The sequence below is a fragment of the Macaca nemestrina genome, chromosome 13, assembly GCF_043159975.1.
Source record: "Macaca nemestrina isolate mMacNem1 chromosome 13, mMacNem.hap1, whole genome shotgun sequence".
Taxonomy (NCBI): Eukaryota; Metazoa; Chordata; class Mammalia; order Primates; family Cercopithecidae; genus Macaca; species Macaca nemestrina.
In genome coordinates, this window is record NC_092137.1 from 121,745,077 (window position 1) to 121,759,539 (window position 14,463).

Below are 14,463 nucleotides of genomic sequence, written 5' to 3' on the forward strand. Positions count from 1 at the left end.
GGTCAAGCCCTCCAGCCTCCAGAGCCGGTCCTGTCCCAGGCAGTGGGGATGCTCCGCTAGAGTGACACTGTTAGGGCTGGAAGGGCTTAGCCAGCATAACACGAAGACGCGATCTACGTATGATTTGAGGGTCCGACTGGAAGGATTTGTTTGTGCGTCTACGCACCGGTGTGACCATGATCAAGGTGCAGGACGTTTCCAGCTCCCCACAGGCTTCCCGTGTCCCTGCCAATCACCAGCTCCCAAAGGGAGCCTTGTCCTGCTTCAAACACCAAGGATGGGTTTTGCCTGAACCTCCTATGAGTGGCAACACGCGGTGCTCTTGGGTCTTCCCTTACATCAGCCTCACGGCGGTGAGGTTTATCCACGTGGGTGCAGGCAGCAGTAATTGGTTTTCACTGGCACAGTATTCCATGGCGTGCATATGTGGCAGTTCAGGTCCTGCTGATGGGCGTGGGGAGCTGGGCCGGGAGCAGCCTCTGAGACAGAGATCAGGGACAGGGCTGCTTAGGCGGCAGACCCGGGGAAGCATAGGCCTGGACTGGGTGTGGGGGGGACACTGGCCTTGGCCTCCGGGGAAGGGGCCCTGCATTCCTGGGGATCTGAGGTGTGCAGCTGCCCCGACAGTGGACATTCGCCTGTTTCCAGGCTGGGGCTGCTGTGCAGAGCGCTGCTGTGGGCCAGCACACCGGCTTCACGGGGGTGGCATGGCTGGGCCGTGAGGCTGGCAGAGGGGTGCCTTGTGCAAAAGCTCCCGGCGCTGCCCTGTTTGGCCCCTCCGCGCCTGGCCTGCCGCCCACAGCGCGCGCGGCCCTGATGTTCTGGGGCTGGTTTCCAGGGGGGGCAGCCTCTGCCCTCTGAGATTTCGGCCCGGGGAACGGATGAGGGCTGGCAAGTGTCACAGGCAGGCGTCCCAGGGCCTTAGTGGCAGGGCCCACGAGGGACCGGGCTGCCTGACAGTGCCCCAGGTTGGGCTGGTTTCCGGTCCCGCGGGGCCGCGGGCGGGCGTGGGCGCAGGGCAGCCGCGGCGTCCTCCTGTGCCCGGCTCTTCCCGGAGCGCGGGCGGCGTCTTGAGAGATGACCTGCGGGAAGACAGGTGTAGCGATCGGGCTCTAGGCAAGCGGGACCGACTGCTGCGGAGGGGTCCCAGCGAGGCTGCCGCCCACCCCGGGAGGCGGGCGTGCGGGAGCTGCGGTGCAGTGAGCCTCGGCAGCGCGGCGGACCTGCCTCGGGGGCGCCCCTCCCGGCTTCGGGGGCTCCCGGACCCTCGGCGCCTCCTGCAGTACTGAGCGCCGCCAGCAGAGGCCGCCGCAGTCCCGGCCCGGCCGAGGCCGCCCCGCACTCCGGGGCCAGCGCCCGCCAGTCTCGGAGCAAAGGTCTGCAGCGGGGCTGGCGGGTGCCGTCTGCAGCGGGGCAGCCTCCACGTCCCACCCAGCAGCCAGTCAGGCCTGTCCACAAAGCTCCTGCTCTGTGCCCGCGCAGTACAGTGGGGGAGACATTGCTAATTGGGGGGCGCTCCCAGAGGGGAGTCTCCGCGGCGAGTGGCGGTGGAGGGGCCCAGGCACACCGTCTCCAGCCGCGATACCTGGGCTGAACCTCAGCCTGTCACCTCATGCCTAGTAAGCTGAACCAGCTGCGTCACCGTCGTGTGCCTCAGTTTCCCCACGTGTGTAATGGAAATGATGACAATCAACAGGACCTTTTGGAGGAGTTGCCATGAGGACTACCGGGTAAGTTCTGGACTTAGAACGGTAGCATTCCGGGCCAGGCGCGGTGGCTCACGCCTGTAATCCCAGCACTTTGGGAAGCCGAAGCGAGTGGATCACGAGGTCAAGAGATCGAGACCATCCTGGCCAGCATGGTGAAACCCCATCTCTACTAAAAATACAAAAATCAGCTGGGCGTAGTGGAGCGCACCATAGTCCCAGCTACTTGGGAGGCTGAGACAGCAGAATTGCTTGAACCCGGGAGGCAGAGGTTGCAGTAAGCCGAGATCGCACCACTGCACTCCAGTCTGGGCGACAGAGGGAGACTCCATCTCAAAAAAAAAAAAAAAAAAAAAAAAAAAAGAACGGGAGCATTGTGCAGGGGAGAAAAAGTAGAAAACTAGAATCTTTCCTCACCCATTGCTGGGTTCATGGCTAGGACCCCTATAACAAAAGACAGGTCAACAAGAGAAAAGCACACAAATTTAGTTCATGTAAATTTTACATGACACAGGGACCTTCAGAAATGAAGACCCAAAGAAATGGGGACATGTATTTTTATGCGTTGGTTTCATGAAGAGTGGGCATTGTGGAGAAGTGATTGGCTAAATTAGGGGGAAGGGGTAATAAACTGGGGAGAGTTGGCCAGGCCTGTTCAGATTCTTCTCTCTGTCCCTGTGTCTTCAGAGGTAAGGATGGGCCTTATGGCCTCATGGTCCTACTTCAGGGGATTTGGGCGAAAGGAAGGTGAGTGAGGCCTTCCTGCTTCTGCTGTTTTCTCAAATGCCAAGGTGCCATATTTCGGGGTGGTATGTCCTGAACCCTGGCAGTGTGTTCAATAAACAAACATGGAGTGTGTGGCAGGCATGCCTGTCCCCTGGATGTGAGGCTTTATGCAGGCTTTAGCTCCTCAGAATGACCCCCTCTGCCCCCCAGATGCCTCATGGCCCAAGGTCCCTCTGATGCGACTACACCACCCCAGCCTGCTGGCTTTGGGTGGCCTGAGGGCCGTAGCTTGCCAGGTAACTTTCCAGACAGTCTGAGGTTCAGAGGTGAATTCCCTGATAAGATGCCATACATACCTCTCATGAGAGTGTGATTTATTAACAAGGTGCACGACTCCAGCCCTCTGGGGAACCACCCAAGGCAGCCCGCACTAAGGTGGAGCACGCACCGGGCGCTAGCCATCCCTTAGGCGAGCAGTCACTGACTGTGGCCTTCATCTGGGGTCTTGGGAGGGGCTTAGCCCACAGGTTGAGGGTCAGGGCACTCACAAGGCTCCAAACCCACCAGGCCCTTGCCACCTAAAGTGGGGTCCACTTGGCCAGGTGCCGTGGCTCGTGCCTGTAATCTCAGCACTTGGGGATGCTGAGATGGGAGGACTGCTTGAGGCCAGGAGTTTGAGACCAGCCTGGGCCACATAGCTAGACCTGTCTTCACAATATCAAAAATATTAGCTGGGCATGGTGGGGTGCACCTGTGGTCCCAGCTACTCAGGGTGCTGAGGTGGGAGGATCGCTTGAGCTTGGGAGTTTGAGGTTGTAGTGAGCCATGATCACACCACTACACTCTAGCCTGAATGACAGTGAGACCTCGCCTGGAAAAAAAAAAAAAAAAAAAAAGTCGAGTCCACATATCTCAGTTAGGGCCCCAGGCTTTCTGAGTCAATCTGCATTTTAACAAGATCCCTAGGAGATTTGAGAGTATGTTGCAATGAGAGTGAGAAGCACTAGGTTAGAGTAAGCCACCTTCCCTCCCTCACTCTAGGTTAGAGTGAGCCTCCTTCGCCTCAGTTTTCCTAACCTAAATAAAAATCGAGGGGCTAGAATACCTTTGGCTTCTTTTCCAGTGCTAACACATTGGGAGCTAGACCTTTGGTGTGACCATCTGTAGGGCTATCAGTTCCTCTCCTCTTCTGTCTGCTTTACCCCTCCTCTCTGTTGGAGGTGCACAATTTCGCAGGTCCTGGGATACAGCACATGTAATTCAATCTGCTTCAACAACATAGATTGAGTTCCTTCTGTGTACCAGGGTCTGCAGCAATGGATCTCCACCCTGGCTGTATATTAGAATCATCTGGGTTGCTCTGTAAACTCCCGATGCCTGGGTTCCACCCCAGGCCAGTGGAACTGGAGTCTTTGGGGGCGAGGCTGGGCATAGGTATTTATTAACATGCTTGGACCATTACAATGCACAGCCAGCTTGAGATTGGTCAGAAGTGAGAAACAAGGCTACTGTAAGACCTACCCAGGCCTGTCCCCCATTCCTGCTTCCTTCTCTTAGGCCGGCCAGCTCCAGCAGGTCGGGCTGCAAGTCAGGAGAAATCACTGGGAAATCCCCTGGATATAGTAACACATGACAGCACCATCGAATTAATCATCAACCTTGTAACGTGATCTCTGGCCCATAAAAACCAGACCTGCTGAATCTTTGGTAAACTGTCCACTAGACTTCTCCAGGCAGTTCCTTCTAGACCTGGGGACCTACGCCCGAGGACCTTAGACTGATGGGTGCTCAGCTCTGCTTCGAGGCCAGTGAGTAGACCTCCTGCGAGCCCTGAGCTTGGTCTCTGGACTGGGGGTACAGGTAGTGGAGGGGTGCTCTGTGTTATTGCTGGAGTAGAGATGTGGCCATTGTAAAGTTTAGGGGGCTGGTGGGGTCCCCGTTCTGCCGAGTTGAGCTGTGGGCAAGTCACTTTGTCCCTGAGCCTCAGTTTCTACATCTCCAGGCTGGAGACAATGCCTGCTGGCTTACGGGGATCTTTGTAAGATCAAACACACAAATCAAAAGGGTGATAGGCCCAAAGCTTCTCTGCGAGCCTCACCTGAGGCCACAGGTGTCCACGAGTGGAAGGGCCATGTGCAGGGGAGATAGAGGACCTGGTCTTTTAGCACCAGTGATTGGAGTTGGGCATCTCTGGACCTGCCCTCCCAGGTAAAGAGCTGGGAGCCTGGGCTCAGGGCCTTTGGTTCCCTGGTGGGCACCATGGGTTCACAGACTGGTAGTTGGCTGTGCCAAGAGCTACTGCTGCTGTCACAGTAATGTTGCTTGGCAGGGAAATGACAGGCCTGAAAGGAGGTGGCGTGGGAGTGCAGCGGCCAGGAGCAGGGCTGGGATCCCCCACTTTCTGGCTGCAAAAACACAGATGACTAGCACAGCCTTCTCGAGCTCTGAGGGCTTCCCCCGAGGCGGGGTGAGGAGAAAAAGAGTCTGCAAAGTGCCTGTGGGTGCCTGACACCCTGAAAGGCTTGACGCCTGGAGGAGTGGTGAGGATGGAGATCCCTGGAGGCTCTCGCTGAGCAAGGGGCCGCCCCTGCCCCACTCAGATTCCAAGACCCTGGAGAATCTAGACTCTGAGTCTACCTGTCCCGGAGTAGAGATACCCCAGAGGCCCTGCTTTGCGGCAGGCAGTCCATCCCCTCAGCAGTGGGGACCCCGGGGCGGGTGGAGTAATTGGAGAGATCCCCCATGGGCAGGGCACTCAGCTTCTCTGAGCTCAGGATCCTGCCTGAAAATAGAACCCATAGAAAGAGCGGCCGCCTCAGCTTGCAGTGAGCTGAGATCCGGCCACTGCACTCCAGCCTGGGCGACAGAGCGAGACTCCGTCTCAAAAAAAAAAAAAAAAAAAAAAAAAAGAAAGAGCGGCCGCCTCTAGGTGTGAGGGTGCTTGGGCACCAGGGTGATCTGAACCCTGTGCCAGCCCAGCCACTGGGGACAGGTCTGCTTGGAGAGCCGCCTCTGCCCACCTCTGCCACTCTCCACCCTGGGAGTGAGGTGTCCCGGGCTGCCCAGGTCAAAGTGTGGGAGGATCCCTGCAGGCCTCGTGGGAGGAGGCAGGTGGAGTGGAGGTGGCGATCACACCCGTCAGGCCGCCCCGACCCCGCTCCAGGCCCAGGCACAGAGCCCTGTGTGAGGTAGGTGGACATGGTCCTGCGGGCCCTTGCCGGGCTGGCGGGGCGAGGCTGGGTTTCAGCCCCACTCGGCCTTGGTGGTGCACAGTGAATAGCTGACATGACCATGCAGACAGACCGAGTCTTCATAGATGAGAGGCTGTGCCCTAAGGGACCTTTTGCTGCCCTGCCAGGTCCCAGGGAGCTGCCCGAGGTAGGGGGCAGAGCCTGAGTGAGCAGCACAGAGGAGGCCGCTTAGGTGCCCTGGCTGCGGAGTGACCTGTGCAGCCACCGCATACCCTTGACACCCACCAGCCCTGGTGACATGAGGACTTAGCTCCACACAGGGCTGCTGAAAAGGCTCCTGAGGCAGGGATTGGGGAGCTTTGCAAACTGTCAAATTATTCTCCAGGGCAAGGCCTGCTTCTCAAGGGCTCCCAGGGCCTCGTGCAACCCTAAGGCCATTCCGGGGGAGTTCCCCTCCTCCCTGGACTGCCTCCAGCCAGCCAGTTCCCCACTTCATCCAGGAAGTGAATGGAGCAGTGAGGTCACCTCCCGTCCTCCACCCCTCCCCGCCCCCAGAGCCAGTCCTGCGTGGAGCCAGCCTCTGTCCCTGGCACCTGCCTAGAGGGTGGGGTGGAAACTCCATCCCCGACCAGGACGGGCTCATCTCTGCTGGTTCCCATCTAAGCCCATGGCACTGAGCGTGACAGGGCTCCAGCTCCCCTGACCCCAGAGTTTCCTCTTTCCCTGTAGGGGCTGCACTGGGTGAGGCTGGGAGAACTCCTCATTGACGCTAGTTCTGCCCCTGATTGCTGTGGGCCGGGGCCAGCCACTTGCCCACCGTGTGCCTCTTAGGATGGCAGCAGGATTGGGTGTGGCAGTTTGTAGAGAGGGCTCGGATGCCGGCCACCATCTCTGGCACTGCCCCTCATCGAGGGCCATTGCTCCAGGCTCTTGCCAGGCCCACTCCAGAGCTTCTCTCTAGTTCCCACCTCAGGGATGGGCAGTGACGCAGCCAAAGGGCTGGCCTCTGCCCTCCTAGACTGTGGCTGGTTGTGCCAAGAGCCCCTGCTTGCCCTGGCACCCCCAGCCCCGTGCCTGGCCAGGTAGGCAGTGAACAGGACTCCAGACAGGTGTCCCGAGACGCCTGGCCTTGCTGGACATGCACCTCACTGCTGTCTGTGGGTGAGGAGGCCGGGCCCTGGAGGACAGTGACCTGCCTGGGCCAGCAGCAGGGCAGGTCTGGAATGGGGGTGTTAACCATGGCACAGCCGGGGTCCCACAGCCCTCCATGGAGCAGCCTCAACCATGGGCACAAGGCCAGGTTCACTGATGTCAGGGTCCCCAGCTTGGCTGCAGCTCTCCATGCGTGCTGGCTCTGGGACTTCTCCTTGCCTAGGTGCAGCCTTGAGGCACGGGGAGCTGGGCAGGCCTGCTGGGATTCACGGGGAGGGATGAGTGCATCGAGGGAAGGCACGGGTGGGGCACGGGTGAGGGGTGAATGCAGATACACAGGTCTCTGTTAGAGTCCCAAGGCCATGGTGAGCACTGGTCCCTAATGCCAGGGAAAGGTCACTGCAGGTAGGCTTACCTTTGGCCTGTGGAAGTCAGGGACAAAGTCACTGTCACTGCAAAGGTGTCCTGGTGCCTGACCAGATGGAACCTCCTGGCCCTGGGCTCCGCTAGAGGGTGGAAACCTGTGTGTGGTCAGAGTGCCTGCCTTGCCGGGGGAGTGTGACCTGATCTGGGAGGGGAGTGGCCTTGCTCCTTAGGCTGGGGTCTGGCTTAAGTTCTGATTGAATTCACCTTTTATTTTCAACAGCAAACAGCCGGCCAGCCTCCCTCCCCCAGCCCAGAAAGCGCAGGGCCAGGAAGGGAGGGGCAAGGCTGGCTAAGGCAGTTCTGCGGTAGGAATCCCCACGAGCTTCCTGCAGGCTGAGTGGAGAGGAAGGGCTGCCCAGTGAGGTGCTTTCCACTCCTGACCACCAGGCAGAGTCCTGCGGGAAGTCCCCTGGTTTCAGAGCCAGGCTTGACCTCACCCAGGATTCTGAGGGACTAACCTGGGACTCCCTCTCCAGCCTGCACCCATACCATGTGAGGAGCAGCCAGGCCCCTTTCTCTCCCAGGACAAGGACATCACCATTGCTGGGGGCCGTGGTTTTCACAAGTGATGCAGTTCCCCGTGGGAAAACGGGAGAGACAAGCAGAGAGGGAATAGCAGATGGCCTCCTGGAGCAGACCACAGTCAGCAGATCTGTCTGTCTCCTCTTCCGTCATTTTTAGGTGCATATAGAATAAATAAATGTATGGGCTGGGTGCAGTGGCTCATGCCTGTAATCCTAGCGCTTTGGGAGGCAGAGGCGGGAGGATCACTTGAGGCCAGGAGTTCAAGACCAGCCAGGGCAACACAGCAAGACCTCATCTCTGAAAACAAAACAGAACAGAACAAAACAAAACAAAAGAAAACAAAAAAACCATCTATAACAAACGTATAGATATTTATGCCTGACTAACCCTACTCTTTCTCTTGAACAATAATAACCATTACTAGATTGGTCGCAGGCAGAGCACAAATAGACATCAGTTCCTACAGTTTTCACAACATCTCTGCAGGAACAGAGAGGTGGAAATTGTCCCTAGGGAAAGGTCGAGGTGGCTCTCAGGTGTGAGGGACTCTGGGATACTGGGGGGCTCTCTGGGGAGCTGGTGGGTCCAGACCCGGCCAGCACTGACACTCCCCGTCCTCAACCCACAGACGCCAAGGCGCCCCGGGAGGCACTTCGCTTCCATGCCGAGACCAAGGGCGCGCAGGTGCGTCTGGACACGCGTGGCTGCACCGCGCACAGGCGCGCCACGTTCCACGACGGCATCGTGTTCAGCCAGCGGCCCGTGCGCCTGGGCGAGCCCGTGGCGCTGCGCCTTCTACGGGAGGAGAGCGGCTGGTGCGGCGGCCTCCGCGTGGGCTTCACGCGCCTGGACCCCGCGTGCGTGTCCGTGCCCAGCCTGCCGCCCTTCCTGTGCCCCGACCTGGAGGAGCAGAGCCCGACGTGGGCGGCCGTACTGCCTGAGGGCTGCGCGCTCGTGGGGGACGTGGTCCGCTTCTGGGTGGACCGCCGCGGCCGCCTCTTCGCCAAGGTCAACGCCGGCTGCAGGTTCCTGCTGCGCGAGGGTGTGCCCGTGGGCGCCCCGCTCTGGGCCGTGATGGACGTGTACGGGACCACCAAGGCCATCGAGCTGCTGGGTGAGGCGACCGTGGGGACCCCGCAGGGGAGGTGGGGCGATGGGGGCTCCAGGGGCACCCCACACCGATCCAGAGCCACAGGAAGAACGTTCACATTCAGTTATTCCGTCAGGCCCTGCCCAGTGTTAGCTGTGAAGATGGGCACTGGAGACACCAGATAGACAAGGCCCAGTGGTAGGGAGGGCAGTGTTGTCCCTAAAGAATGACAAGCAGATAGGCCCAGCATTCCCGCCATCCGTTAACCAAAACACCTGTTAGAGTGCCCACCTCCTTTCGCAAAGGAGGAAACATTTGGGCTGGGCTTCTCAGCCTAAATAGGAGTTCACTAGAGACAAAGGTGGCAAGCAAAGGGAACACACAGGTGAGGCTAGAGGTGTGCATGGAGAGTGCCCGCAGGGAGAAAGCTGAGTCTCTCAGTCAGTGGGTGGGGAAAGGAGAGCCATCCCTCTAGCCACCCAAGAAGAAAGTGGATTTCAGGGGAGCACAGAGAGGCAGTAATACCCATAACAAGAAACATTGGCATTCCTGGGCTGGGCGGTGGTCCAATCCCCACTTCGCACCAGCAAATTTGTTAAAACCATTTGTCACAGCTGCCAGCGCCTCACACCTGAAGCGCGTGATTTGCTGGGTCTGGGGTGGAGCCCTGAACCTGTGTTTGTCCAGGGTCTTGGGAGATGTTGACGCCCATCTGGGTTGGGAATGTGGCTAGGCCAAGGGGCTCCACTCAGGTAGTGGCTGGAGGGCAAAGAAGAGGGGCCTGAAGGAAGGTGGCTCAGGAGGAAGAATCTCCAGCCCCAAGGATTCTTGGATTCTCAGCTGGGTTAAGCTGGGGAAGGGATGGCCAGGACAGGGTCTTAAACTTTGGGGATGGGGGCTCAGCATTGTAACCCAGGGAAGAAAGGAGACTGGACACTTTGCTGCGGGGCCAGGAGCAGGGATGGGGGCACTTGGGCTTGCCGTCCTGGGCCTGAGTTTCTCTCTCTCCCTCAGATCCCACAGCCAGCCGGCTCCCAACAGCCATGCCGTGGGACCTCAGCAACAAGGCTGTGGCTGAGCCCAAAGGTGAGTGCCTTCCCAAGCAGCAGGGACTCCCCAGGAATCCAGCACCTGGGAGAGGAGGGAGAAGGCCCATGTCCTGGTTGTTCATTCAAGTCTCTCTCAGGCTTTGGGCCAAAAGATTTGGCTCTGCCTACTGGAAACCTAAAAGCAACCTGGCATCTCTGCCTTTGAGAGCGTTGGCCTACTCTGTGAGCTAGAAGAGCACTTTTATGAACAGACAGCGTTATTCTTGCTTTAAAAAGTCATCCACATTCATTGTAAATGCTTTGCCGATGGAAATAAAGATGAAAGGATAGGTGGGGTGCAGTGGCTCACACCTGTAATCCCTATACTTTGGGAGGCCGAGGCAGGAGGATCGCTTGAGCCCAGGAGTTTGAGACCAGCCTGGGCAACATGGCGAAACCCTGTCTCTACAAAAAGTACAAAAATTAGCCGAATGTGGTGGTGGGGCATGCCTGTGGTCCCAGCTACTCGGGAGGCTGAGGTGGAAGGATCGCTTGAGCCCAGCTGACTGAGGCTGCAGCGAGCTGTGATCACACCACTGCACTCCAGCCTGGGTGACAGTCTCCTGTCTCTAAAAAGTAAAAAAGATTAAAGGATAAAGAGGAAAGTTAAAAAAAAAATCACCCATTACCTCTTGGGTGGATTTTCTTCCAGTATTTTCGGTCATCGATATAGACATGTGTATATACAGGGACTTGTCTGTGCTTTGTTTTCCTTCTCTAAATTGGAATTTGATTATGTATGTGTGTGTGTGTGTGTGTGTATATATATATATATATATATGTTTTTTTCTTCCCCCTTTTTTTCACTTCATCACACTGTACGCATTTCCTCACGAGGTAACATTCTTCAAAATACAGCTACATGTTTCTCTGTCATTCTCTGTGGTCACATTGTGAGTGGGTTGCCCGCCCCTTCCCCCATGTGCCCTGACCTGTGTTGTTCCCTCTTCCAGCCACACCAGGAGAAGAGTGTGCCATCTGCTTCTATCACGCTGCCAACACCTGCCTTGTGCCCTGCGGCCACACATACTTCTGCAGATGCTGTGCCTGGCGGGTCTTCAGGGATACGGCCAAGTGCCCTGTGTGCCGCTGGCAGATCGAGGCGGTAGCCCCCACGCAGGGCCCTCCTGCTCTGAGGACTGAGGAAGGCTCGTGAGAGGAGGCTTCCCAGTATGAGTGGCAGCCCAGGCCTAGATCTGAGTCCGGTTCCTGCAGAGGAAGGAGGCGCAGCCCTACCTTCTTTCTAGGGAAGAGTCAGAAGGGCTGATTAGCAAGAGGTGCGGCAGAGAGGAAGTCAGGGAGGTGCTGTCTGCTCCCTCCACCTGTTTCGCAACAGGGGAGCAAGGAAAAACCCCTTTCTGTCCATGCCAGAGCTATCCTTCTGATGGGTTGCTTTGTTTAGAGACAGGGTGGCCCAATCCCGTGTTTTATAGCTGAGGGAGTTCAGGTATCTGTCGTGTCTGGTGAAGCCCTGTACCTCCTGGGTACTGAAGAACCTGGACTTGAAGCAGGAGGTATCTACATGGAATGCGTCAAGTTCCACGTGGAAGCTGGGTTGCCTCCCACAAGTCCCCGGTAGAGTGGATCTGTAGTTACCTGCCCTGCCTCCCTTTGAGGGTGGGCGCGAGGTCCCAGCGAGACCAGGCATCTGAAGATGATTTATAACGTGAACGTGTATTGTTGTCACTGTGGTAATTTCCTTGCCAGTTTCTGAGATATCAAAATAAAGTTTGTGTTTCCTGAATGATTTTGTAGTGCCTGTGTCCTCTTGCTTGCAGTCTGGGAGTGGGGTGGGAGCTGAGGGCTGTTCAGGATGATGTGGCATTTGGGGACATGCCATTCTGTCTTCCCCACAATCTGGGCTTGTGGGTGGCCTGGGTGGGCCTCTGGGCACTCGGGCCCATGGACTGAGCACATGAAGGGGGTAATCTTGTAATTTCAGTCCTCAAGTCCCAACCAGACTTTTTGCCCTTGCCACCCTTGATTTTGGGGCACTGCCTTGAGGCTCTGGCCCCTGACTGCAGGCAGGAGTTGGCCTGGGAGCCCACCTCAGCAGGTATCTGGCAGGGGCAAGCTGTGCCTGTGACTTTACTGTTGTTCCCTGCTCTGTGGCTGCTGGGGAGGCCACTCCAGGGGGAGAGGGCTACATGAAGGGAATCTGAACCTGTTGTGCCCAAAATGGAAAGTAGAGGCGCCTCCACACACTGCCTTTCTGCCCACCGCATAGCCAAACAGAGGGTCAGGACGCTGGGTTTGATGACACCTGAGTACCTTTCACTCTGGAGTGGGATCCCCTCACTGCCACCCACGAGTGCTCTGACCTGGGGCATGTGAGTTGATCTCCATGAGCCTCAGTTTCATCATCTGTAAAATGGAAATAGGATAATTTTCTCGTTAGTAAGTTGTGAGGAGCGTGAATATGCAACTTCTAACTGAGAAGAAGGACTCAAAAATGGCAGCTCCCTTTCCCTGGAAAAGGCATCTCCCAGGGGAAGGTCCCAAGAGTGCACTGGAATGGTTATCAGGGGCCCTGTGTGAGTCCCAGTAGCCCACGGACTTTCACCAAGGGCCTCCAGTCACCCCAATACTTTGGAATGATTTCTATGGATCCTAAAGCAAGTATTTTCATGCTTTTAAGTGTCTTATTTTCCCCTTCTCTGCCCAGAGAGCTTCAGGGTGAAGGCAGTACTTTAATTCTAATTCCAGTGAACACTACCTTATTAGGTAACATCTAGAAAGCCTGATTTTAGAAAAGATCTCTAACCAGAGGTGACCCTTCTGGAACGGTGGAGTGAGGACCTCTGTAAACCCATTCTTCCAGAAAAACAGTAAAACTACTGGCAAAATTACCAAAATCAACCTTTTCAGAACTCTAGAAATTAACCAGAGGCTAACAATAATCTGAAGAATGAGATAAACTGCTATACTTTGCTAAGAGCAGTGGGGGTGTGTGGTGTTAACTCCTCCCACCCCTCTGCCTCTAGCTCCACAGTAGTCTTGAAAACCAGCAGCCTTGAAGCCACTCAGGGTGGAGGGACAGACTCAGCTGGGAGCTCCTCGGGAAACTCCATCCCTAGACTATTGTCACTATCTGACCTACATCTTCATTCTCTGGAAAAGCTTCATTCACAGGGCGTTGTCATTCTTTAACCCTACTTGGGGCCCTCTCCATGGGAAACCCCTGTCCCTGGGATATTTGCCAAACATAATCAGCTTCAATTGTTTAACATTACAGCTGCCTAAGTCTGTGATACTAGCTGAGGCAAACAAGAGCCTGGCCAGAGATTTAAAAGGAAGATCTGTGAAATGAGATGTCCGTAGAGAACTTTGAAAAGTTACGATAAATGCCTGGGGATCTACAAGGCTGTATACACACTCAGGAAAGACTTAGAGGGCCCCAGTCTCTCACTTTGGCTGACCTTGAGGCCTTGTGAAAGTAGGAAGCGAAGGGTAAGACAGAGTTAGAAACTACCTGAGCATTGAAGGTGTGCCCCAACCCACACACGGAGCTCCTTGTCAAAAGGTGGAAGATATACTAGCTCAAGGCATTTAAGGAAATCTCTGTCTGATCATTAGCTGACCACTAATCTAACTGAGCAGAGACTTCAGTTGGCTACACATTACAAGGAATGTAGACTTTACAGAATTAGTCCAGGAAAGTGAACAAAAAACAACAGAAAAACAACAACAACAAAAGCCCCACAGAAACAGCAGCAACAGACTGGCTACGACAACAAACCCTGGAAGGGTGAGTGTCTGATTTTCAGGACTTCCAAATTATATTACCTAAAAAGCTCTAGTTTTTTAAGAAAAATTATGAGATCTGCAAAGAAATATGAAAGTATGAAAGTATGGCCTATGCACAGGAAAAAATCAGTCACTAAAAACTGCCCCTGAGAGAGTCTCGATGTTAGATTTACTAGACAAAACCTTTAAATCAGCTATTATGAATATCTTCTGTGAACTACAGAAAGCCATGTCTAAAAAAATCTTTTAAAGTGTGCCAATGATGTATCACCAAATACATAATATCAATCTATCAGAAAGATAAAAATTATTAAAAAAAACAACCAAATAGAAATTCTGGAGTTGGAAAGTACAATACTTGAAGAAAAATTCACTAATACTAGTGGGGTCCAATAGCATATTTAGGCTGGCAGGAGAAAGGATCAATGAACTTGAAGATAGGTTAACAGAGATGATTATGATTTAGTCTGAGGTATAGAAGGAAAAAAGAAGAATGAACAAAGCCCCAGAGACCTATGAGACACTGTCAAATACATGCACCAACATACATGTAAAGGGAGTACCAGAAGGAGAACAGGAAGATAAGGGGGAAGAAAGAAATTATAGAAGTAAAGTCCAAAGAGTTTTCAAATTTTCTAGAAAAAAAAAGAAAAAAATATATATATATATTTGAGACAGAATCTCACTCTGTCACCCAAGTGGGAGTGCAGTGGTAAGAGCTCAGCTTATTGCATCCTCTGCCTCCTGGGTTCAAGCAATTCTCCTGCCTCAGCCTCCTAAGTAGCTGGGATTATAGTGTGCACCACAAGGCT

General features: G+C 55.1%; 1 protein-coding gene across 1 annotated transcript; it reads left to right on the forward strand.

Annotated features, from left to right (window-relative positions):
* Positions 1–3,367: 3,367 nt before the first annotated feature.
* On the forward strand, positions 3,368–11,648 carry LOC105490038 (neuralized E3 ubiquitin protein ligase 3). Its single transcript, XM_011755259.3, has 4 exons — positions 3,368–4,240; positions 8,355–8,840; positions 9,831–9,902; positions 10,858–11,648. The coding sequence occupies exons 1-4, from the start codon at positions 4,213–4,215 to the stop codon at positions 11,058–11,060; spliced, it is 789 nt and encodes a 262-aa protein (XP_011753561.2). The 5' UTR covers positions 3,368–4,212; the 3' UTR covers positions 11,061–11,648.
* The last annotated feature ends 2,815 nt before the right edge of the window (positions 11,649–14,463 follow it).